Below are 27,537 nucleotides of genomic sequence, written 5' to 3' on the forward strand. Positions count from 1 at the left end.
CAACTGTTGCTTTGCAAGATGACAATAAAGGTTGATTTGATTTGGATATCTTGTTTCCCTTTTCCCTGATCGCATTCTGAAGAAGGGACTCGACCCGAAACGTCACCCATTCCTTTTCTCCAGAGATGCGGCCTGAGTTTCTCCTGAGTTACTCCAGCATTTTGTGTCTATCTTCGGTTTAAACCAGCATCTGCAGTTCCTTCCTATCTGTATGTATGTGTAAATGTGTTACTCCAGCTTTTCATACCTTCTTGAAAACTCTGTGTGTCTGACTTTGCAACTTTGGTGAAACTACAAGTCCCATGGCGCACCGCGGGGTTGCGCGTGCGCAGTGGCGGGCCGGGCCGGGCGCCGGGGGGCACGGTGGCCGCTCACAGACTGCGGGAGGCCGGTTGTTGTGGAGGCCTGGACACGCTGGACATCACCAAGGTAGGCCGCACTCCCGCCTGTCCGCCCGCCTGCCTGGAGTGTCTTGTGTGGCCGGGGGGGAGAGGGAGAGGAGGGGGAGAGGAGAGGAGGGGAGGGGGAGAGGAGAGGGGGGGGAGAGGAGAGGGAGAGGAGAGGAGAGGGAGAGAGGAGAGGAGAGGGAGGGGGAGGAGAGGAAGGGGGGGGAGGGGAAGAGGGGGGGAGGGGAAGAGGAGAGAAGAGGGGGAGGGGAAGAGGGGGAGGAGAGGGGGAGGAGAGGAGGGGGGAGGAGAGGAGAGGGAGGAGAGGAGAGGAGAGGAGGGAGGGGGAGGAGAGGAAGAGAGGAAGAGGGGGGGAGGGGGAGGAGAGGGGAGAGGAAGAGGGGGGAGGGGAAGGGGAGGGGAGAAGGAGATGAGGGAGAGAGAAGGAGAGGAAAGAGAAGAGGGAGGAGAGGATGGGGAGAGGGGAGAGGAGACAGTGAGAGGGGGATAGGAGAGGAGAGAGGGAGAGGAAAGGGGAGGATAGAGGGAGAGGGATAGAGAGAGGGAAGGGGAGAAGGAGATGAGGGAAGAGAGAAGGAGAGGAAAGGGGAGGATAAAGAGAGGGAAGGGGAGGAGAGGGGGACAGGGAAGGGGAGGAGGGGAGATGGGATTAGAATGTGTGTCAAGGGTTATGGGGAGAAGGCAGGAAAATGGTATGAGGTGGCAGAGATCACCCATGATTGAATGGCGGAGTAGACTCGATGGGCCGAATGGGCTAATTCTACTATAACCTGTGAGGAGAGGGGGGCCGGGGGTGCCTTGACCACCAGGCAAGGGCGTCTATTCACTCCGTCCCAGCCCATGTACCCGAGACACAACCTCTTAGGCACAAGCAACTGCAGATACTGGTTTACAGAAAAAAAGGCACAAAGTGCTGGAGTAACTCAGCGGGTCAGGCAGCATCTCCGGAGAATATCTCCCCCTTTCTTTCATTGTTCCCTGTCACCTTTTCCCTCAATTGCACTTATTTCCCACCTCCCACCTCCATTTCTTCCTCCAGCTTCACAATTTGTAACTCGTTTATCCTTTTGTTTCACACCCCTGTTTTCATCACTGGCCTTTGTCCAACCATCATAAATCCCCCTCACTTATATCCACCTATTACTTGCCCCATCCGCCCCTGCGATCAGTCTGAAGAAAGGTCTTGACCTGAAATGTCGCCTATCCACGTTTTCCTGGGATGCTGCCTGACCTGCTGAGTTACTCCAGCACTTTGTGTTTTTTTGTAAACCAAATCTGCATTCCGTGTTTCGATGGTTGTTGAAGAACATGTCCTCCACAGATGGAGCGGCACGGTGGCGCAGCGACAGAGTTGCTGCAGAGACCCGGGTTCGATCATGACTACGGGTGCTGTCTGTTTGGAGTTTGTACTTTCTCCCCGTGACCCGCGTGGGTTTTCTCCGGGTGCTCTGGTTGCCACCCACACTCCAAAGACGTACAGGTTTGTAGGTTAATTGACTTGGTAAAACTGTAAATTGCCCCTAATGTGTGTAGGATAGTCTTAGTGTGCGGGGATCACTGGTCAACAAGGACTCGGTGGGCTGAAGGGCTTGTTTCCCCAATGTATCTCTAAAACTAAACCTAAATAAAAAGCTGGATGCTGCCTGACCCACTGGGCTACACAATCAGTGCCTTTCCTTTTAATGTTAACTGTATACCGATTGTGGTAGCTGATTCTGCATGAAATTGAGACATTTAAACTATGTAAATTATTGGACAGCCCTCCATAATGTTTTGGGACAAAGACCCATCATTTATTAATTTGCCTCTGTACTCCATAATTTGAGATTTGCAATTGAAAAAAAAAACCACAAGTGGTTAAAGTGTACATTTTCAGATTTTATACATTTTGGTTTCACCATGTAGAAATTACAGCTGTGTTTATACACAGTCCCCCCATTTCAGGGCACCATAATGTTTGGGACACAGCAATGTCATGTAAGTAAAAGTAGTCATGTTTAGTATTTTGTTGCATATCCTTTGCATGCAACGACTGCTCGAAGTTGCGATTCATGGATGTCATCAGTTGCTGGGTCTTCTCTGCTGATGCTCTACCAGGCCTGTATTGCAGCCACCTTCACCTTATGCCTATTTTGGGGGCTAGTTCCCTTCAATTTTCTCTTCAGCAGATAAAAGGCATGGTCAATTGGGTTCAGATCGAGTGATTGACTTAGCCACTCAAGAATTTACCATTTTTTAGTTTTGAAAAAACCCTTTGTTGCTTTAGCAGTATGTTTGGGATCATTGTCTTGCTGTGGAATTGTTTGAGGCATTAGTTTGAACTTGAGCAGATAGGATGTGTCTATACACTTCAGAATTCATTATGCTACTACCATCAGCAGTTGTATCATCAATAAAGGTGTGAGCCAGTACCTTCAGCAGCCATACATGACCAAGCCATAACACCCCCCCCCCCCCCCCCCCCCCCCCCCCCCCCCCCCCCCCCCCCCCCACCATGTTTCACAGATGAGGTGGTATGCTTTGGATCTTGGGCAGTTCCTTCTCTACTCCATACTTTGCTCTTGCCATCACTCTGATATTAGTTAATCTTTGTCTCATCTGTCCACAAGACCTTTTTCCAGAACAAGTGGTTGCTCTTTTAAGTACTTCATGTCAAACTGTAACCTGGCTATAATATTTTTGCAGCTAACCAGTGGTTTGCATCTAGCAGTATGGCCTCTATATTTCTGTTCATGAAGTCTTCTGTGGACAGTGGTCATGGACAAATCCACACCTGACTTCTGAAGAGTGTTTCTGATCTGTCAGACAGGTGTTTGTTTTTTTTCCTATATTATAGAGATAATTATTCTGTCATCAGCTGTGGAGGTCTTCCTTGGCCTGCTAGTCCCTTTGCGATCAGTAAGATTCAAGATTTTAGGAGTGCTTTACATAAAACATTAAAAGCATTGGAAAGAAACACATATAAAATGACATTTAGATGTAAAATGATTTTTAGATTATTCAGATAAAATAATTACAAAATTAAAAGCAATCAAATAAAATATTTAAAATAGAATTAAACCAGGAATAGAAGTTACAGTGCAGTATAGGTAATTAATAAATTGTATTGTTTACTGAAAGGCAGCGGCAAACAGAAAAGTCTTCAGTCTAGATTTAAAAGAGCTGAGAGTTGCAGCAGACCTGCAGTTTTCTGGGAGTTTGTTCCATATATGTTGTGCATAAAAACTAAATGCTGCCTCTCCATGTTTAGTTCTGACTCTGGGGACACAGAGCAGACCTGTCCCAGACGATCTGAGAGGTCTGGGACAGGTCTGAGAGTTTAAGAGAGTTTATTGTCATGTATCCCAGATAGGACAATGAAATTCTTGCTTTGCTTCAGCACAACAGAATATTAACCATATAACAATTACAGCACGGAAACAGGCCATCTCGGCCCTACAAGTCCGTGCCGAACAATTATTTTCCCTTAGTCCCACCTGCCTGCACTCATACCATAACCCCCCATTCCCTTCTCATCCATATGCCTATCCAATTTATTTTTAAATGATACCAACGAACCTGCCTCCACCACTTCCACTGGAAGCTCATTCCACACCGCTACCACTCTCTGAGTAAAGAAGTTCCCCCTCATGTTACCCCTAAACTTCTGTCCCTTAATTCTGAAGTCATGTCCTCTTGTTTGAATCTTCCCTATTCTCAAAGGGAAAAGCTTGTCCACATCAACTCTGTCTATCCCTCTCATCATTTTAAAGACCTCTATCAAGTCCCCCCTTAACCTTCTGTGCTCCAGAGAATAAAGACCTAACTTATTCAACCTTTCTCTGTAACTTAGTTGTTGATATTGTAGGTATAAATAAATACAGAACAGATCAGTGTGCCCATATACCATTGAACACACATGTACACACATAAATAACCAGATAAAGTACAATAGGCTATTAAAGTTTAGATTTTTGTTTGAGTTGAGTTTAATAGTCTGATGGCTGTGGGGAAGAAGCTGTTCCTGAACCTGGATGTTACAGATTTCAGGCTCCTGTACCTTCTACCTGAAGGCAGCGGAGAGATGAGTGTGTGGCCAGGATGGTGTGGGTCCTTGATGATGCTGCCAGCCTTTTTGAGGCAGCGACAGCGATTGATCCCCTCAATGGTAGGGAGGTCAGAGCCAATGATGGACTGGGCAGTGTTTACAACTTTTTGCAGTCTTTTCCGCTCCTGGGCGCTCAAGTTGCAGAACCAAGCCACGATGCAACCAGTCAGCATGCTCTCAACTGTGCACCTGTAGAAGTTCGAGAGAGTCCTCCTTGACATACCGATTCACCGTAGTCTTCTCAGGAAGTAGAGCCACTGATGTGCCTTCTTTATAGTTGCATCAGTGTTCTGGGACCAGAAGAGATCTTCAGAGATATGCACGCCCAGGAATTTGAAGCTCTTGACCATTTCCACCATTGATATAAACAGGACTGTGGGTCCCCATCCTACTCCTTCCAAAGTCCTTGGTTTTGCTGGTGATGAGAGCCAGGTTATTGTGCTGGCACCATTTGGTCAATCGGTCAATCTCACTTCTATACTCAGACTCGCCCCATCAGTGATACGTCCCACAACAGTGGTGTCTTCGGCGAACTTGATGATGGAGTTCGCACTATGACCGGTTACGCTGTAATGAGTATAGAGTCAGTACAGCAGGGGGCTGAGCACGCAGCCTTGAGGTGCTCCCGTGCTGATTGTTATCGAGGCTGACACATTTCCACCAATACGAACAGACTGTGGTCTGTGAATGAGGAAGTTGAGGATCCAATTGCAGAGGGATGCGCAGAGACCCAGTTCTGAGAGCTTGGTAACCAGCTTGGAGGGGATGATTGTATTAAATGCCGAGCTGTAGTCAATGAATAAGCTCACCAGTGCTCTCTTTCTTCTTAATGATGTTCCAAACAGTTGATTTTGGTAAGCCTAAGGGTTGGCTGATGTCTCTAACAGTTTTATTCTTGTTTCTCAGTCTCATAATGGCTTCTTTGAGTTTCATTGGCACAACTTTGGTCCTCATGTCGATAAACAGCAATAAAAGTTTCCAAAGGTGATGGAAAGACTAGGTGCTGAGAGCTGTCTTATACCTGCGTTAAGGAGGCAACTGAACACACCTGAGCAATTACAAACACTTGTGAAGCCATGTGTCCCAAACATTATGGTGCCCTGAAATGGGGGACTATGTATAAACACTGCTGTAATTTCTACATGGTGAAACCAAAATGTATTAAAATACCCTTTAATAAAATCTGACTGTGAACTTTAACCATATGTGATTTATTTTCTGTTACAAATCTCAAATTGTGGAGTACGGAGGCAAATAAATAAATGATGGGTCTTTGTCCGAAACATTATGGAGGGCACTGTATTTCCATTGGCAGGAAACTGGTACAGGTGCACAACCTTTTATCCGAAAGCCTTGGGACCAGATACTTGTCGGATTTCGGAATATTTCGGATTTCTGAATGGAAGATTTTTAGCGTAATTAGGTAGGTAGCGCAGGCGGCTTGAAAAGTCTGGAGCGGCTGCCTCCTCCCCGGAGACCGGGGAATCATTGTAAATCATTGCATAAATGTTAGTCAGTTAGTTTGGAGGGATTTTATGTGATGGGTTGGGTTGGGGGGGGTGAAGGGGGAAACTTTAATTCTTAGTCCTCTACCTGGTCGGAGAGGCGGGGAGCGGGCAATGCCTTACCGGATCGCCGTGCAGTAAGCTCCGGAGCGCTGTGGCCGCCGACTCCCAACATCGCGGAGCTGGGGCCTGTGGGCGTCCGGCCGCGGGCGGCGCCAGTTGGAGCTCCGACCTCGGCAACTCTACCCCTGGCTGCGCGGCGCTCCAAATCCAGCGCAGCCCGCGGCCGGACGCCCGCAGCCCCAGCTCCGCGAATGTTGGGAGACGGCGGCGTCGCAGCGCTGGGATACCAACGGGGAGCGGGCAATGCCTTACCGGGTCGCCGTGCGGTAAGCTCCGGAGCGCTGTGGTCGCCGACACACAACATGTCGGCGGCCACAGCGGTGCTGGGGCTGCGGACGTCCGGCCGCGGGCCGCGCTGGATTTGGAGCGCCGCGCAGCCAGGGGTAGTTTTACCGGGGTCGGAGCTACAACTGGCGCCGCCGACGGCCGCAGCCCCAGCTGGGAGTTGGCGGCCACAGCGCTCCGGAGCTTACTGCACGGCGACCCGGTAAGGCATTGCCCGCTCCCCGCCTCACCGACCAGGTAGGGGACTAAGAATTAAAGTTTCCCCCTTCACCCCCCCCCCCTTCACATAAAAGCCCTCCAAACTAACTGACGAACATTTAAGCAATGATTTACAGATGTTTAAGTGTCTCCCCGGTGTCTCCGCGGAGGAGGCAGCCGCTACAGTAGTACAGACCTGGGTTGACCGTGGGTCGTTTCGGGTCAAGTTTGGCGCCAAACGCGAGCTTTGGTGTGCAGACGACATCCTGGAAAAAATGGCCGGTTTTCGGAGTTTTTCGGTTTCCGGAACTCCGGATAAAAGGTTGTGCACCTGTACGATTAGACATTGCATCGCCGTTCCTTCAAATTAAGATACCACAACAATATGCTGATATAAAATGTAAGGTGTTCTGAAGATTAACATAGTTTAATTTTTCTCCTTATTTTATGATGTGAAATTCCTTATAATAAAGGAGGGATTTTGTCAGGGAATCCACTCCCTTAAATAAGGGATAAAAAAAAATGCTGGAATATTCAGCAGGACAGGCAGCATCTTTGGAAAGAGGATCAGTTAATGTATTATTAGGTTTAATTGACACCTGGTTTCAGATCAAATATGTGAGAAAATGAACTGCAATCTTAGAACATAGAAATTAGGTGCAGGAGTAGGCCATTCGGCCCTTCGAGCCTGCACCGCCATTCAATATGATCATGGCTGATCATCCAACAGTATCCCGTACCTGTCTTCTCTCCATACCCTCTGATCCCCTTAGCCACAAGGGCCACATCTAACTCCCTCTTAAATATAGACAATGAACTGGCCTCGACTACCCTCTGTGGCAGAGAGTTCCAGAGATTCACCACTCTCTGTGTGAAAAAAGTTCTTCTCATCTCGGTTTTAAAGGATTTCCCCCTTATCCTTAAGCTGTGACCCCTTGTCCTGGACTTCCCCAACATCGGGAGCAATCTTCCTGCATCTAGCCTGTCCAACCCCTTAAGAATTTTATAAGTTTCTATAAGATCCCCTCTCAATCTCCTAAATTCTAGAGAGTATAAACCAAGTCTATCCAGTCTTTCCTCACAAGACAGTCCTGACATCCCAGGAATCAGTCTGGTGAACCTTCTCTGCACTCCCTCTATGGCAATAATGTCCTTCCTCACATTTGGAGACCAAAACTGTACGCAATACTCCAGGTGTGGTCTCACCAAGACCCTGTACAACTGCAGTAGAACCTCCCTGCTCCTATACTCAAATCCTTTTGCTATGAAAGCTAACATACCATTCACTTTCTTCACTGCCTGCTGCACCTGCATGCCTACTTTCAATGACTGGTGTACCATGACACCCAGGTCTCGCTGCATCTCCCTTTTTCCTAGTCGGCCACCATTTAGATAATAGTCTGCTTTCCTGTTTTTGCCACCAAAATGGATAACCTCACATTTATCCACATTATACTGCATCTGCCAAACATTTGCCCACTCACCCAGCCTATCCAAGTCACCTTGCAGTCTCCTAGCATCCTCCCCACAGCTAACACTGCCCCCCAGCTTAGTGTCATCCGCAAACTTGGAGATATTGCCTTCAATTCCCTCATCCAGATCATTAATATATATTGTAAATAGCTGGGGTCCCAGCACTGAGCCTTGCGGTACCCCACTAGTCACTGCCTGCCATTGTGAAAAGGACCCGTTTACTCCTACTCTTTGCTTCCTGTTTGCCAGCCAGTTCTCTATCCACATCAATACTGAACCCCCAATGCCGTGTGCTTTAAGTTTGTATACTAATCTCTTATGTGGGACCTTGTCGAAAGCCTTCTGGAAGTCCAGATACACCACATCCACTGGTTCTCCCCTATCCACGCTACTAGTTACATCCTCGAAAAATTCTATAAGATTCGTCAGACATGATTTACCTTTTGTAAATCCATGCTGACTTTGTCCAATGATTTCACCACTTTCCAAATGTGCTGCTATCCCATCTTTAATAACTGACTCTAGTAGTTTCCCCACTACCGATGTTAGACTAACTGGTCTGTAATTCCCTGTTTTCTCTCTCCCTCCCTTCTTAAAAAGTGGGGTTACGTTTGCTACCCGCCAATCCTCAGGAACTACTCCAGAATCTAAAGAGTTTTGAAAGATTATTACTAATGCATCCACTATTTCTGGAGCTACTTCCTTAAGTACTCTGGGATGCAGCCTATCTGGCCCTGGGGATTTATCGGCCTTTAATCCATTCAATTTACCCAACACCACTTCCCGGCTAACCTGGATTTCACTCAATTCCTCCAACTCCTTTGACCCGGCCCTGCTATTTCCGGCAGATTATTTATGTCTTCCTTAGTGAAGACGGAACCAAAGTAGTTATTCAATTGGTCCGCCATATCCTTGTTCCCCATGATCAACTCACCTGTTTCTGACTGCAAGGGACCTACATTTGTTTTAACTAATCTCTTTCTTTTCACATATCTATAAAAACTTTTGCAGTCAGTTTTTATGTTCCCTGCCAGTTTTCTTTCATAATCTATTTTTCCTTTCCTAATTAAGCCCTTTGTCCTCCTCTGCTGGTCTCTGAATTTCTCCCAGTCCTCCGGTATGCTGCTTTTTCTGGCTAATTTGTACGCATCATCCTTCACTTTGATACTATCCCTGATTTCCCTTGTTATCCACGGATGTACTACCTTCCCTGATTTATTCTTTTGCCAAACTGGGATGAACAATTTTTGTAGTTCATCCATGCAGTCTTTAAATGTCTTCCATTGCATATCCACCGTCAACCCTTTTAGAATTAATTGCCAGTCAATCTTGGCCAATTCACATCTCATACCCTCAAAGTTACCTTTCTTTAAGTTCAGAACCATTGTTTCTGAATTAACAATGTCACTCTCCATCCTAATGAAGAACTCAACCATATTATGGTCACTCTTGCCCAAGGGGGCACGTACAACAAGACTGCTAACTAACCCTTCCTCATTACTCAATACCCAGTCTAAAACAGCCTGCTCTCTCGTTGGTTCCTCTACATGTTGATTTAGATAACTATCCCGCATACATTCCAAGAAATCCTCTTCCTCAGCACCCCTGCCAATTTGATTCACCCAATCTACATGTAGATTGAAGTCACCTATTATAACTGTTTTGCCTTTGTCGCACGCATTTCTAATTTCCTGTTTGATACCATCTCCAACTTCACTACTACTGTTAGGTGGCCTGTACACAACACCCACCAGCGTTTTCTGCCCCTTAGTGTTTCGCAGCTCTACCCATACCGATTCCACATCCTCCAAACTAATGTCCTTCCTTTCCATTGCGTTAATCTCCTCTGTAATCAGCAACGCTACCCCACCTCCTTTTCCTTTCTCTCTATCCTTCCTGAATATTGAATATCCCTGGATGTTCAGCTCCCAGCCTTGGTCACCCTGGAGCCATGTCTCCGTGATCCCAACTATATCATAGTCATTAATAGCTATCTGCACATTCAACTCATCCACCTTATTACGAATGCTCCTTGCATTGAGACACAAAGCCTTCAGGCTTGTTTTTACAACACTCTTACCCCTTATACAATTATGTTGAACAATCTTGGGATCTTGAACAAAACACATTGCTGGAGTAACTGAACAGGTCAGGCAACATCTCTGGAGGGCATGGATAAATGACGTTTCACGTCAGAAGACTTCTTCAGACTGATATGTGAAAAGTCTCTCTTTCAACCCATTCTACCTTGATATTTTTCCCTCCCCCAATGTTTTCTAATTTTATTCCAGAGTTCCAGCCATTCGGCCCACCGCGTCCGCACCGACCGGCGATCCCCGCACATTAACACTATCCTATACACACTAGGGACAATTTACACTTATACCAAGCCAATTACGGTAACTTACAAACCTGTGGAGTGTGAGAGGAAACTGAAGATCGCGCAGAAAACCCACGAAGGTCACGAGGAGAACGTACAAACTCCGTACATATTGAACCCGGGTTATCAATGATAGCTTTGCATGACCCCAGCCTGCATTGTACAAGCTGTGACAGAACTTCAATATTGACTGAAACCTTGCTTGCTCCAATATTGCACTTTGCTTCCAACAAACTCCCCATTGGAGTGGAGCCAATGCAAAACCTCCACTCCATAAGCACAGTCACTGCCAGGTCAATTGTTTATCCAGACAGCACTAGCTTATGCACACTCTGAAGCTAAATTCCAAATCATCAAGTTTTAACTTAATCCACGCCTTATATCATGGTACGTTATAACTATGTTGCTTGTGTTGCTTCTGCCGAGTCCCTGTCCCTGATTCGTTACCACCTTGATATATTTTGGTTTTGAAAACATCATTGAGTAAAACATTAATTCCATTTCTCTCAGGATGCTATCTGATTTAGTGAGGATTTTTTAATACTTTTACTGCATTATTACGTCCTGTGATGAATGCAATCCAACTCTAACATTATCCAAATAAGATATTGGGCTAGCTAGTTGGTTTTCCACATCTCACGTTTGTTAAGTTTGAGAGCAATATTCGCAACTTCAAACCAAATTGCTGCAAAGGTTGATATGATTAAGTTATCATCGAGGGATTACGTAACTTTGGTTGAGCCCTTTGGAATTAGACAGGACTAACCAGACAGCTCTATCTTATGTGCACACTCTGAGGCTGTTCCAAATCATCAGGTTTTAACTTGATCCACGCCTTGTATCATGGTACGTAAAAAAAAATTTAAATCGAATTTTCTTATGCTTTTATTTAAATATAGATGAATTGAGATGAAATTAACAGTAACTAAAAAGAACAAATGACTCCTACATCTTTGTAGATGCAAGATATTTTTTTGCTTATTGGAAGCTGTCGTGATATTCTGAATTGTTTACCTGAACTAATTCCTTCACCTGAACTAATTGCAATGTATTCCTTGTCAAACTGGTTAGATTGAGATTCTTAGCCGCACTTCTAAGCTTCTGGGTCGCCCATTAATTTTATGAATTTCCCTCATTTTCTAATTCCAAAAGACTCAACCAAACCTATGAAATCCCTCAGAATTTCATTATAAAAACCTTTACTGCAATTTGGTTTGAAGTTGCGAATATTGCTCTCAAACTTAACAAACATGACAGGTGGAAAACCAGCAGTTACCAACTAGCTAGCCCAACATCTCAGTCGGATAATATTAACAGTCTTAGACACAAAATGCTGGAGTAACTCAGCGGGACAGGCAGCATCTCTGGGGAGAAGGAATGGGTGACGTTTTGGATCGAGACCCTTCTTCAGACTGAGAGTCGGGGAAAAGAGAAACGAGAGATATAGAGGTGATGTAGATATATATACACAACAAATCCCTGAAAGATATGCAAAAAAGTAACAATGATAAAGAAAAAGGCCAATGTTAGCTGTTTGCTAGGTGAGAACGAGAAGCTGTTGCGACTTGGGTGGAGGAGGGATGGAGAGAGAGGGAATGTGGGGGGTTACTTTAAGTTAGAGAAATCAATATTTGTACTGTGTAGGAAAGAACTGCAGATGCTGGTTTAATTCGAAGGTAAATCAGATTCTGAAGAAGGGTCTCGACCCAGAATGTTACCCATTCCTTCTCTCCAGTGATGCTGCCTGTCCTGCTGAGTTACTCCAGCATTTTGTGTCTACCTTCAATATTCATACCAGTGGGTTGTGAGCTGCCCAAGCGAAATATGAGATGTTGTTCTTCCAATTTGTGTTTAGCCTCACTGACAAAGGAGGATTCTACTCAATTGGCAATATGAGTGATGTCCAGCTAGTAGTGGGCCGTCAACAATTTGCTGTATACATTGACTTGCTTGTAAACATAAAAATACATTTATTCATGTTTACTTGCATCAGAAAGATAGAACACAAGAATTAGAAGCAGTAGGACATTTGACCCCTTCTGTTTGCTAACATTTTCAATAAGATTTTGGCTGATTTTTCTCCTTGGTGCCATTTTTGTTGTGATCGCCAGATTATTTGATTTCCCTTATATATAAAAAATCTATTTACCCTAGTCTGGTGTAGAACCTTACAGGGAAATCTTCTTTTGTCCGAAGTGTTGTTATATTTAATGCCATTATTTTCTTTATTAATGTTATGTTGCTTGTATTACTGTTGCCGAGTCCCTGTCCCACATGAATTACCATCTTAATATATTTTGGTTTTGAAACCTCAATGAGCTGAAACATTCATTCCATTTCTCTCAGGGTGCTACCTGATTAACTGAGGTTTTCTGGCCCTTTGTTTTTACTGCCAGAATATTACTTGTCCTGAGGAATACAATTCATGCATGTTAAAAATTAAGCACATTTAACATTAGTACACTCGAGTTCAATAATTTTTCCCTAAGTATTTGAGTCCTCTTTTGTTTTTAAAAACGACTGGATAAGTTGCAATAAGCAGATCATGAGTATTGAAGTACCATATCTTTAGACTCGTATGAATCGTGCTTTTTTTAATATATTTAAGTGTATTTATAAATTGTGCTGGCCATATAATGATTCACCACAAAATGTGCCCTCATTGTGAATTTCCTAACTCTGTATAAATTACGCTGCAGTATAAATAGTATTGAGCACAATGCAGATGTTGTTCTAAACAACTTATGGTGATAATGAACCACCCCTCCCTTAGTTCCATTATCATACCTCTGTTCACACTGTAATTGATCTGAGAGCAATCTGCAACACCTTTCCCTTTCATGATTACTTTCTTCACACTTTGTGCAGTTTCTACAAATTATTTTCTATGTTGTTTGTCCTTTTCAGAATCTTGTGCCGTTGGTGGACATTTAAGAAAGTGGGGGGGGGGGGGGAGGTGGAAACAAACAGTCAACTATCAACCTTTTAATCTGACATTAAGAATATGGAAAATGCTAGATTCTATACTGAAGGCTATATCCACTCCAACACCTTGATAGGGGCAGAAATTAGCAGAGTTAGTTGGATTTGGATTTAGAAAGGAGAAATCACATTTGAATAATCTATTGAGCAGTAGAATAGACGAGGAAGACCTGTGTTTAGGAAGGAACTGCAGATGCTGGTTTAAATCGACGATAGACACAAAAAGCACCATCTGTTGAGAAAAGGAATAGGTGACGTTTCGGGTCGAGGTGATGAAGGGTCTCGACCCAAAACGTCACCTGTAATGCTGGTGTTTAAGGAAGCCTGGGTGGCCTCTTTCATAAAATCGCTGAATGCCAACGAGCAAGTTCTTTGTGACTTGGCAGGTAAATAAATTCTCTGTTGTCCAGAGATACTGTCTGACCTTCTAAGTTACTCCAGAACTCTGTGTGCTTTTAAAGTAAATAGTACGTTAGTTTTCGTTACCGGATTATTTGATTACATAAATAAATGTATTATTGTAAGTATATAGGCAATTGTTGGGACCATAGCTACTATATTATGTGAAGTTTTTGATCTAATTTTATGTATGATTACATTGAAGATTAACTAGATTATTTTCAGATGGTGGGTTTCTCTATGAGAAGCATTTGAGTAGACTAGGCACGCATTCTCCAGCAAGGAGCTTGACAGGGTGGATGCAGGGAGAAGAGTTGAGAGCCAGAGATCCCTCCCTTGTTGTACTTGTTCACAATCACTGACAATTTAATGTGTAAATGCACCAAGTACTTAAGAAGCAAACACTATGTTGGCCTGGGTGGACGATGGCTTGAGTATTGCAAGTCACAATTCACTCCATGCCATACCATTTACCATGTAAGTAAGTACTGTGGCATGATTGTGGAATACATCCATAGCCAATCCACATCTCGTTTGTTATTTTCACTTTTGATAAGAGTTGGCACTTGTTAATTTCAAACATGCAATCTGTACCCAAGCAAAGATCAACTAACTTGGCACAGTTATCTATGTAGTTGCGGCTTTTCTGGTCTCTGTGGCTGTGATGCCTACTGTTTTACAAGCTGTACTCTAAGTTTTTACGATCCTTTGGAAATGTTAACATAGAAACATAGAAAATAGGTGCAGGAGTAGGTCATTCGGCCCTTCGAGCCTGCACCGCCATTCAATATGATCATGGCTGATCATCCAACTCAGTATCCTGTACCTGCCTTCTCTCCATACCCCCTGATCCCTTTAGCCACAAGGGCCACATCTACCTCCCTCTTAAATATAGCCAATGAACTGGCCTCAACTACATTCTGTGGCAGAAAATTCCAGAGATTCACCACTCTCTGTGTGAAAAATGTTTTTCTCATCTCGGTCCTAAAAGATTTCCCCCTTTATCCTTAAACTGTGACCCCTTGTTCTGGACTTCCCCAACATTGGGAATAATCTTCCTGCATCTAGCATTTCCAACCCCTTAAGAATTTTGTAAGCTTAAAAGAATTTTGTAATTTTTGTAAGTCTCCTTTTACTGGAAATAGAAATTTAAAAATAATTTCTTTCAGGTCGATATTTCAGTAATGGCAGATATTTTCAGCTACTGTGACTGGACCAACTTGAAGTTTAATTTAGCTATCCTGGCGGTTGCATTCAACCCGTTGTTCTGGAATATTGTGAGTATTATTGTTGCTTATATGCTTTTACATTTTTTAACACTTGATGTACAAGCCTCCAGTGCAGCAAGACTGAAGTACATTTCTGAAGTACATACTCATCTGTCGTGAACAATTGGCAATCATAAAACTAACCATTAATTCACTGGAAATGCATTTGCAGTCTTTCCAGTGACCATATTTGTTGACCGTTTCCCAATGTTCATCTTTGAAGATGCCGTCAAACTTTTGTGATGTAGAATTAAACATTTTCAAGTGATTTTATTTCTCTTTTAATGCCTCACTTCTTCTCACAAATCCTTTCAATGACTTCTGTTTCTGTCGGTTTTTAGTTTCAGTTTTAGGAATGAAGCACAGAAACAGGCCCTTCGGCTCACTGAGTCCACGCCGACCAGCGATCCTCATTCCCTGCGCACTAACGCTATCCTACATAGGCATGATATATAATCTTTACTCCAGCCAATCAACTGGCATGTCTTTGGAGTTGAGAGGAAACCAGAGCCCCTGGAGAAAACCCTCGCTGTCAGAGGGCAGACAAACTCTGTACAGTTTGCACCCGTAGTCCGGATCGAACCCGGGTCTCTGGCGCTGTGAGGCAGCAACTTTACCGCTGCGCCAACAGTTACCCCTGATCCTTTCCCAGATATTGTTCCAAAATCAGGTCCGATATTTCTGTGCCTCCGCTCAAGAGCCTTGACTTGGGTTCTGAAGTTTCTGCTTCATGTAGTATTATCTCCAAGGTCAATAAGTGGTTTAAATCATGAATACGTTCAGTTTGGGCAGAAGTTTAAGCCACGCTTACAATTGTAACTTTAAAAAGAGTTGTCTGGATGATATTAAAGGCATAACACACAATAAGGTTCAGAAAGAAAACTTCAGAAATAAAGAATGGAAAATGCAATCCAAACAAAAAAACAATTTTAAGATTATTATTATATTAAAGCTAAAGTGAGGGTGAATACTAAAGGATTAGAAAAGAAATTGTCTACTGGTAGATTTACTTTTTAAAACCCCATGAGCAATTTCATAGAAATTTACCTCAGTTTTAATATTAGACAATAGACAATAGGTGCAGAAGTAGGCCATTCGGCCCTTCAAGCCATATTGGTGTCACTTATCCTGAAATATAGTAATATTTTTCCTTCCCTCTAACTTGCTCTTGCAGGGCATTTGTAGAAAGAGTTGGAGGCAAAAGAATTGTGTAAGAATATTAGTAAATGGCTTCGATGGATGGAATGTAAAGAAATAGTAGATATTGTGCATCAGAGTAAGCAATTCGTTTATATTTAAGTGATTGGAGAAACTCCCCTTTGTTTCAATTTCTCCTCGTGTTTAGTTTAGAGATATGGCGCGGAAACAGGCCCTTCGGCCCACCAGCCCACCCCGCATATTATCAATATCTTACATACACTATGGATAATTTTACATTTATACCAAGCCAATTAACCAACAAACCTGTACATCTTTGGAGTGTGGGAGGAAACCGAAGATCTCAGAAAAAACCCACGCAGGTCACGGGGGAGAACGTACAATCTTCTGGCGCTCTTTCCCGGGATGGCGCGACTGACATATGATGAAAGAATGGGTCGACTGGGCTTGTATTCACCGGAATTCAGAAGGATCTTATAGAAACATATAAAATTCTTAAATGATTGGACAGACTAGATGCAGGAAAAATGTTCCCGATGTTGGAGGAGTCCAGAACCAGGGGCCACAGTTTAAGAATAAGGAGTAGGTCATTTAGGACTGAGATGAGGAAAACATGCCACAATACCGCCCTTACAAGGTTAAGATTCTACAGTATTCTGAAGCATGTACTGAGGCCACTGCTCACTTATATCTTTGTGTGATTTAAAAAAAATAATTGAGTAAGGCTGATTAATTATTTTTGCGAACTTTGGTTATTAAGAACTCAATGACCCATAACATTTATTTTCATGTTTAAAAGCTTACATGGAAGATATTCAATGGTGCGGTGTTGTTTGCTTTACCATTGTGCAATTAAAAATGCATTTTACGCAAAGCACAACTTGGTGACAACATTTCTAGCTCATCTCGCGTCATACGGAAATTTGACTGAGCACTCTTGACGTGAACTCCAGTGACGTTATTCTTTTTATTGTGCACTGTTGTTGTGTTGCCATTAAAATTCGTTAACTCCAGGGGTAGGTATGCATCCATTGCACTTGGTGGGACTTGGATACAAAGGTGCTTGATGCATTATTCTGTGCTGTATCTCTAAACTAAACAAATTATTCATGGTGCTCTTCTCGCACTTGTTTTGGATTTTAATAAAAAATAGTACAAAGGCAGCACAAGTGTGGTATTAAAGGTCCCAAACAAGTATGATCCAAGAATTGTAAATGTCCGAAGAATCATGTGCTGAAGAAGGATATCACTTTGATACAGAACCGGATACAAAATAGACTTGAGCCACCAAACACGCAGTCGGATAAAAAGTAGACTCCAGCTTGTTCAAACATTAATCGGTTAGAATATGATTGTGTAAAAGGCTACAAAGTTTTTATATTAATCTTTTCTCTTAAGAATAAGGAAGTAGCTATAGCATGGAGCTGCCACTTTAGGTTAAGGAGGATAAGAACATGGAAGTCAGAAGTGGTGCAGCAACCAAGGTGGACTTTTCATAGAAACATAGAAAACAGGTGCAGGAGTAGGCCATTTGGCCCTTTGAGCCAGCACCGCCATTCAATATCATCACGGCTGATCATCTAAAATTAATACCCCGTTCCTGCTTTTTCCCCATATCCCTTGATTCCTTTAGCCCTAAGAGCTAAATCTAACTCTCTCTTGAAAACATCCAGTGAATTGGCCTCCACTGCCTTCTGTGGCAGAGAATTCCACAGATCCCAACTCTGAGTGACATTTTTTTCCTCATCTCAGTCCTAAATGACCTACTCCTTATTCTTAAACTGTGGCCCCTGGTTCTGGACTCCTCCAACATCGGGAACATTTTTCCTGCATCTAGCCTGTCCAATCATTTAAGAATTTTATATGTTTCTATAAGATCCTTCTCAATTCCGGTGAATACAAGCCCAGTCGACCCAGTCTTTCATCATCAGTCGCGCCATCCCGGGAATTAACCTGGTGGACCTACGTTACTCTCCCCCAATAGCAATAATGTCAAAGAAGTGGCTGAAGAAGTCGGCATGTGTAATTCCAATTCCCTATTATTCAACAGTTCAGTGCCATAAGTTTGTTCGATTAGGAAATGTGAATTAAAGCCACCAAAGTGAGATAAGTCCTTGGAATATCCCTGGTGTCATATTTCAGCAAAAGTAGATATTGTTGATGAAAGTCACTATTGCGCTCAGTGCACCAATGTACCCTGTGACCATTTGAGGAAAGGTGTTTGAGGATCAAGATCTCAAGCCCACCAGAAAGCTCATGGTCTCTGGGAAGCAGAGATTATTGATCTCCCCAATGTTTCTGAGACAAACTACTTATGGCAGTCGCAATTGGCGAAATACTGCAAAATCCTGACGGAAGAAGCAATTCAATATCGACCACCTATCCAGTCCAATATCCACAACATTGAAGCCCTAATTAAATTCTAAATATAGATCTGTTGAACAGACGACCATGATTGAATATCTGACGGTGGACTAGTAAAACAATCACATTCTGCATTCTGCCACAGGAAGGTTTTACCAAGAGGACTGAAGAAAACAATCAAGGTTGTTGGCAATGTGCAAAATGCAGAATTCCCATTCTTGGAAATCTCTAGTCGCAGGGGTTCCCAACCTTTTCCGTCCCGTTTATCCCTGGCAACTTTAATAGCACATAACAATGTTATTTCACTTATTTATGAACAACTAATGATGAACAGATAAAAACGCAATCAGTCAACGAGAAAAAATATGTACAAATCCAGAATCAACAAATTTACCTCCTGGGGAGGCGAAATTTACCCCCTGGGTAGGTGCAATTTACCCCTGGTTGGGAACCCTTGATGTAGAGTATGTGGATTGAAATTAGGTCATAATCTTTTTATAGGATTTGGATGGCTGACCATAGTTTATTTCAATTTAAAAGATACTCAAAATGCTGGAGTAACTCAGCGGGACAAACAGCATCACTGGATAGAAGGAATGGGTGACATTTTGGGTCGATACCCTTCTTCAAAAGAGTCTTGTCCCGAAACGCCACCCATGCCTTCTATCCAGAGATGCTGTCTGTCCCGCTGAGTTACTCCAGCATTTTGTATCTATCTTCGGTGTGAACCAGCATCTGCAGTACCTTCCTACTCATTTTGATTTATTCTGGAAACAGTATCTAAAATTCATCCCATTTACTTCAAGCCAAGACCTCTTGGGTAGATGTCTTCACTGTCCATGTACACCACTGAAAGCTTTAGCAATAGTTGAGACTGATTATACCATTCTGAAATGTAATCCCTTCTGAAGTGACTACTTGTTTCTGTACGACTGCGAACATGAATAATAATAACAATCAGAAACAATTTTTGTGCTGTGAATTGATTTACCGTTTGACATTTGTGTATGTTACTGCATTCTCTTTGATCCTCCAGTGTTGACTTTGAAAAATAATCAAATAGTAAACTTTTATCATGGATGACAGCTTCTTGAGCCATCTTGTACTTGACTCAGAAGTTGAAAATGTCTGATGAGCTAACTTAAACACCATAAACTTTTTTCATGCTTTTCCCGACAGACTTCTTTCAAGTTATTGGATGGATTTAAACGTTGAAGTCATTATTTAAAAAAAAAAAACACAGTTTCTAGATCAGTTTGGGGGCAACAGTGATTCAGAAAAATAAAGATGAAATCAGTCTTTTTATTGCAAGCCAGTAATTGGCTTTTTATTGCAAGCCTTCTGTATTTGGTCTTGGTTAAGTTTACTTATGAAAGGATCTGTTTGCAGGCTGGCCTTGCATAACCAACAGTTTCATTTGCACAGACATCCACAAATCGATTTTTGTCCACGACTCAAAAAATACTAAAATCATTCGATAAGGGTAACCTTCACAGTATTGTAATAAATTGCACCAAAAAAAACATAAGACTGAAAAGAAAGATCAATTATTAAAACCGGGGAGAGAGAGAGGAAACTAGTTCATATATGGATGTCGGACTTTTGTATTTAATAATACGAGAGCTCTCTCGTATATACTGATGTCCATAAACTGGGCGTTCGTAACCTGAGGATGCCTGTAATTGTTTAAAATGTGAGATACAGTGTTTGTCAGCATATTTTTCAGCTAGTAAACCTGGGAATGCTGCCATTCTACATGTTGAGGATAAATGAATTTACTGCACATCTGAAAATGTTTTCACATAAGGTTTTAGAGATTGGTAATATTTTCTGGAGAGAGAATCTGAGATGGCATTGCAATGCCTTCAGTTGAGTCAAATGTTGTATCTGTTCTGCAGTTGGAGTAACACTTCCGGAGATAGTGGCCAACTGGAACAGTGAAATTATACCTGTCGCTGTACCTGTAAAATGGTGCACTCTTGCCACTTAGCTATTTAGGTGGTGAAAACTATGCCAATTAGGGTAGAGGAACTGAGCAGATAAAATTTGTAACATCCAAAAAGTTATAAGAAAGGAAGAAGAGGTCAAAGAAAGTAATGCCAATCAGTAAATTGTGCAGGAGTAGGCTATTCGCCCCTTCTTTCAAAATGGCCACGGCGCGGGCACACCGCGACGCCCTGTGTCTCCATAGAATGGGAAAAATAGCGACGATCCCCTTACCTGTTTCAAGGCTGCTCACTCGGAGCAGTCTTGTATTATTTACTCAAATCATTTGCTATGTCGCTCTTCCAGGGAGATGCTAAATGCATTTCGTTGTCTCTGTACTGTACTGTACACTGACAATGACAATTAAAATTGAATCTGAATCTGAATCTGAATCTAAAAAATAATCAGATATTGTATGTGACTGAGCAAAGGCTGAGATTTATAATGGTTCAGAGGGATATGGGCCAAACCCAGGCTGGTGGGACTACTGTCAATGGGGCATCTTTGTCAGCATGGGCAAGTTGAGCCGAAGGGCCTGTTCCCGTGCTGTATGTCTAAGTCACTCAGCTGGGTGAGGATGTTGCTGTACCCATTGCTCTGATGAATGATTCTCATTTAGATGCTGCTTTAATAGAGTGGAGTTTATCGTATTGTTTCTATGCTTTCAATTATCAAGTATTTAACAGATGTGTCTGCCATTACTTAAATGATCCCATTGCTATTCCATTTAGTAATGTAAATTAGGATGGAATTTCAGAATTAATGGTCAGAACACGAGTCTGTTCAATCGCATTCAATGCTGCAGATTATATTTTGGATGTCAAGACCTTTGATTACATTTGCTCCATGTTATCATTAAAGCTAATGATTCATATGGTTTGAATAACTAAATGAGTTTGTGCATAATGAACTTCATAAATACTGCTGTATTTCAGCCTAAGTATTCATGGAAGGGAAGTAAGATGGCGGGACTGTCATATCAGGAAAGATTGAAAAGACTAGGCTTGTATTCACTGGAGTTTAGAAGGATGAGGGGGATCTTATAGAAACATAAAATTATAAAAGGACTGGACAAGCTAGATGCAGGAAAAAAATTCCCAATGTTGGCCGAGTCCAGAACCAGGGGCCACAGTCTTAGAATAAAGGGGAGGTCATTTAAGACTGAGGTGAGAAAAAATCTTTTTCACCCAGAGAGTTGTGAATTTATGGAATTCCCTGCTACAGAGGGCAGTGGAGGTCAAATCACTGGATGGATTTAAGAGAGAGTTAGATAGAGCTCTAGGGGCTAGTGGAGTCAAGGGATATGGGGAGAAGGCAGGCACGGGTTATTGATAGGGGCCGATCAGCCATGATCACAATGAATGGCGGTGCTGGCTCGAAAGGCCGAATGGCCTCCTCCTGCACCTATTTTCAAAGTTTCTAAGAGAATGATGCTGCTATTGGAAGTAACTTTTTACGATAGGATAATTTTTTTTTATCGCAGGAGGGAAATTGGTCTGCCGACAGTCATAAAACACAACAAGATACATGAAAACTTATTTAATTGCGTTATCTTTTTTCATGAACATAGAACAGTACAGGCACTCCCACGAACCCTTAGATTAGTCAGATATTATGTAAGTCAGATTCACCATACACTGCCCGAAATAACTCATTGAGTATTAACTGTCTGAGTGGCGTCCGGCTGTATCTGGGGCACCTTCTGCAACTTGTGGCTTTCAGGGTAAGCAATGCTGCCATTACCGGCTTGTTTCCGATGTAACCTTGAGTGAATTTACCAACTGCCTTGATTGCATTAGGGACTGAGCACAGAATTGTTTGCGTACGTGCGAGTTTACGTAGATCTCCTATTATGTAGGTCGGGGAGTGTCAGTACAGTGTGTGGTCAGGCCCTTTAGCCCATCTTTCTCCTCTCATCTGTATTGGTTTTGGGTTGCCCCATTACCACCCTCTCCATTGCAGGTTTCTCAATCTATTTCCCAGCTAAGGTACAAACTTTGCAGTTCTCCTTCCACTGCTTCGGCCATTGAGAAGACTTCTGACGACTTTATTACCTTTTGTAGGCCTCATCACATGCATTCCCTTCCCATTGTCCTTCTCCAGGACTTCAATTACATTTTTAAACAACCAGATATCTTTGTTTTACACCATGAATTTTTTGGCTTCCATTTTGGCTGCTATGATTCAGATGCTCTCCCCGTCTGTCCACTGGATAGAAAGAATGGGTGACGTTTCGGGAAGAGACCATTCTTCACACTGAGAGTTGTTCACTCTCAGTCCAAAGAAGGGTCTTGACCTCAAACGTCACCCATTCCATCCATCCAGAAATGCTGCTTGTCTCACTGAATTACTACAGTGTTTCGTGTCTATCTTTGTCAATAATCTAAATTCCAATGCAAAATGAGTTTGGAACCTCCCCATTGAAACCCCATCATATACTATACATTTTACACACACTGCTTTAGCTTATCATTGTTTTATCATGCACTTCATAGGGAATCACTTACTGATCAGTTCTGATCAGTTTGGGGGCAACAGTGATGCAGAAAATGCTTTCATGTGCTCAATGAAATAATAGCTAATGTCTTTATTTCAAGAATTTCACACTTTTCAATGAATTACATTATGCTTGCCTATTAGCTGATGAATGCAGGACATCCTTAAGATCAACTTACACCAGGGGGCGCCGACGACGGCAGCCTCGTCAACAGTCTGTCTGTCTTTTCGTCTTTTTTTTGTTATTTTTAGTGTGTTTTAAAAGTTTGTGTTAATGTTTTCCGGTTTGTTTTGTGTGGGGGAGGGGGCCGGGGGGAACTTTTTTTCATTCTCTTACCATGCCGGAGATGCAATTCTTTTCCGGGTCGTAACTCCGGTCGCTCTGCGGCCTAATATCATGGAGCTGGAGGCCTTGCTCGGGACTGACTTTGAGCCCCATCGGACGACATCGCAACCGATTCCTTGCCTGGGATCGATGCTCCAACCTCGGCCTGTGGATTTCACCATCAAGGAGCTTGCAGTCTCAGGTAGAGACAGTAGATGTCGGGAGCTCCAACGACACAGCAGGTTCGAGCAGCCCCGACCCGGGGGCTTGATCGCCCGGCGCAGGGGAGCTGAAATCCCCCCCCCCCCCCCGGAGGGCTTGACCGCCGGCTATGGGAGCTAAGGTCGCCCGTCAACGAAAGGCTCGAGGCCCCCGACCGTGTGAGAACAAAGAAGGGAAGATAATTAACTTTTTTCGCTTGCCATCACCGTGGGGAATGTGGAGGAGTCACTGGTGGATGTTCATGTTAACATGTATTTTGTGTGTTCTGTTGCTTTTTATTTGCATGACTGTACGGCAAATGAAATTCCTCGTATGTTGCAAAACATACTTGGCTAATAAAGTATTATTGTGATTGTGTGATTACAATTGTTTGTGAATTTGCTTGCATGTAAAATTATTCCTCTTGTGCGGTAATTTTGTTCAAGAACAATATTGCTAATCAGTCTTCATGATTAGTTATGGAGGGAGACAATGCATTGTGCATTTTAATCAATTTCAAGCTTGCAATTGGAGTAGTCTGCGGTTAATTGAATAACATCACATTTGAAAGTGGAAATTAATTTTGGTGTATGTGGAGAAAGCTTATCTTTTTTACTTTGCAACGCTTTCACCATCGATTGGACCGGAGGCAAAATACAGAACCTTTTATGCAAGATTCATTTCCGAGGTGATAGGTTTCATAACTTTCATCTATTATCACTTTATTAAATAGAAAAATATTGATCCAGACTGCAGCTAGAGCTTTTTTTAAAAGATTAAAATGCAATTATTTCAGTGAACCCAAACCCAAAGATGTTTATACCGAGTCAGAAATGACTAAAAATATATTTAAAGCCATTTAATTTGTAGTGTGAAGGTGAATAATAGTGTTAACAGTTGATCTACCGTGGATGACTCAGCATTTATTTCACACTTTTATTTCAGAAACCCCTTCGTCATAGTGCCAAATCTCTTAACGCTGACATGCTCTAGTTTAAAATTTTGGATGAAGATAGACCTAAAATGCTGGCGTAACTCAGCGGGACAGGCAGCATCTCTGGAGAGAAGGAATGGGTGACGTTGCGGGCCTCGGCCAAAACATCACCAGCATTTTATGTCTATGTTCGATTTAAACCAGTAGCTGCAGTTCCTTCCTACTTAAATTTTTGGCTCAGATGAAGCCGTGTAATGTATTGAAAAATTCATCCTGCTGCCTTGTATTAGTTTTGAGGATCTATGGAAATGCTTTGAGATTGCAGTTAACGCCGCAGATTTAAGAACAACCCGTTTAGAATTTTGCCATCAAAGTGTATCAGTTTAGTTTATCATTGTCACGTGTAACGAGGTACAGTGAAAAGCTTTTTGTAGCGTGCTATCCAGTCAATGAAAAATACGATACATGATTACAACCAAGGCGTCCACAGTTTGCAGATACAGGATGACGTGAAATCTCAAAGTGGTGAAATCTGGGGGAAAAAAAAGGTGAGAGCAAATAGGAATGTTTGAAATGTTGCAGTAAAATTATCTGGACATGCTTCTAACTCATAGAGCCATACAGTGTGGAAACAGGCCCTTCGGCCCAATTTGCCCACACCGACCAACATGTCTCTTCTACACTTGTCCCACCTGCCTGCATCTAAACCTGTTGTCAGAACTTTCAGAAATTCATTTATATGGTATGAAACTGCACTTGAATTTGGTGGCCTTGCACCCTGCTAGAAGTGGTAAGAAACTGCACTTGAATTTGGTGGCCTTATACCCTGCTTGAAATAGAATTTCAAGGATTAGCAGTGAGTCAACTACCAGCCCACCAGCCATGAGTGAGTTGCCAGCACAACAGGCTTGATTGACTGAGACGCCAGCCCAAGAATCCATTTGGCGCACAATTTGCATACCAGCCCTCTGGAAACCAGTCCCTTCAGCCCACAACACCCATACTAGCGTTCCAGAAAGCCTCCTCCCCCCCCAACTGGCCACCAATATTAGAATTGGTGGAGAGGTGGAATATTGCGTTGGATGACCAGCCCTCCTGTGTGATGCTGGGACCCAACGGGTCCCACTTAGTCTAGTCTCTCATTTAAACCGTTTATTACCATTGATAGGTAATGTTTTGGGTCACCAATGCATGTTTAAATGTCACCCATCCATGTTCTCCAAGGATGTAGCCTGATCTGCTGAACTACTCCACAGCATTTTTAGTGTCTTTCCTTGCATTTGAACGTGACAACTCAGGAAGGTGATGTGCCAGCTTCCTGACAGTTGAGGCCACGCATCAGTTTTGTACCCAGGGTGTGGGGGGGGGGGGTCTCACACGGGACAGCTACAGTGGGTGTACATTGATGTATTTTGCACATTGTCTGGCCCTCTCTAAAAATCTTGGACACTCATGACAAAATTACTGTATCCTGCTAAAGCTTTAGAGATACGGATGAACTCATCCTGATGGATCTAGCTGTGATCAATGTTAAAGATGGAGTCCGCAATCTTAAAGATTGCGGAGCCAGGGGATATGGGGGGGAGGTAGGAACGGGGTAATCATTGGGGATGATCAGCCAAGATCTCATTGAATGGTGGTGCTAGCTCAAAGGGCCGAATGGGCTACTCCTGCACCTATTGTCTATTGAAACACCCGGTTGCATTGTCTATCAGCTTTAGGGAAACAATACGTAGATGTTTGTAGTTTCTGATCTCGCGCATAACTCATGATGCAAAGTATTCGTGTGCTGGCATTCAAAGCTAAACTATTGGATCTGGAGATATCCAGTTACCCAGGAGTGATACTTCTGTGATTGTACCCATATCACAAGGTGGCAGTCCACTCCTGTTTAGCAACCTGCAAGCCATTGATTTGTTAAAGAAATTGCATGGTACAATTCTGTAACTAGTCTGCTCAATAGGAACTAGTCTGCTCAATAGACTCAATAGTCTGAAGAAGGGTTTCGGCCCGAAACGTTGCCTATTTCCTTCGCTCCATAGATGCTGCTGCACCCGCTGAGTTTCTCCAGCATTTTTGTGTACCTGCTTAATAGGATACACTGTCTCAGGAATGCCACATTGATTCCAAACAAATTCTGCCAATGGCTCGCCTCTCGTGGCTACAATTATTTGAGGCTGATAGTTTGTCTGGATACCGTAGCCTATGTACATATTCACTTACGGTCTATGAGGAGAATATTCAGACCACAGAGTTTGTTGGTCACTAATGTTCCATGTGTACATACTGGTTCAATTATTTCTCAGAGTGGTTAATGAACAAGGCGGGTATATAGTCAGAGCATTTAGTTGGTTCAATTCCTCTGAGTGAGAGTGGATAACGATGTGGTACTTTGCATGCTAATTTTATCAAAGTAATTTATAACGAGTATCTGTTTCCATGTGAGCATACAAATCTGGAGTGACCACGAGACATTCTGGGCCGATTTCCACAAAGCAGTCAATCTGATCAGATTGATGGTACAGTACTGATGATTGTTGCTTCATGACATGCGCTACTTCCCAAATCTGATTACCATCATGAAGGAGGCATCCATCGACGATGAAATTCACCATCGCCTTCAGTGTGCCTGCACAGCTTTTGGGTGATTGAGGAAATGTGTGTCCGTACCTGAGAACTGGCCGACATCCCAGCACTGTCAGCCACTTTGGGCTGTCCATTTTAATGCACATATCTGATGCCAAACCCCCACACAGGCACTTTCATGGGATGAGCAGGTGGACGGAGGAAAAATTCATGGATGTGTTCAAAGGCTCCTTGAAAATAATTTCAATATCCCCACACGTTCCTGGGAACCCTCACACCATGACCAGTCGAAGTGGAAAAGATCGTACTGCGATTCTCTGTGCATTGTGAGCATTCCTGTTCAAATAGAAGAAATAGCATGCCACCGCAAACGCCACACT

At 43.0% G+C, this 27,537-nt stretch overlaps 1 protein-coding gene across 1 annotated transcript in view; it reads left to right on the forward strand.

Moving 5' to 3' along the window:
* The first annotated feature begins 328 nt into the window (after positions 1–328).
* pemt (phosphatidylethanolamine N-methyltransferase) overlaps positions 329–27,537 on the forward strand; it is an 89,899-nt gene continuing 62,690 nt past the window's right edge. The window contains exons 1-2 of the mRNA XM_033041028.1: positions 329–429; positions 15,009–15,116. Of these exons, the coding sequence (XP_032896919.1) occupies positions 15,024–15,116 (93 nt within the window). The 5' untranslated portion in view covers positions 329–429; positions 15,009–15,023. The remainder of the gene's footprint in view (positions 430–15,008; positions 15,117–27,537) is intronic.

Source organism: Amblyraja radiata, chromosome 22, assembly GCF_010909765.2.
Source record: "Amblyraja radiata isolate CabotCenter1 chromosome 22, sAmbRad1.1.pri, whole genome shotgun sequence".
Taxonomy (NCBI): Eukaryota; Metazoa; Chordata; class Chondrichthyes; order Rajiformes; family Rajidae; genus Amblyraja; species Amblyraja radiata.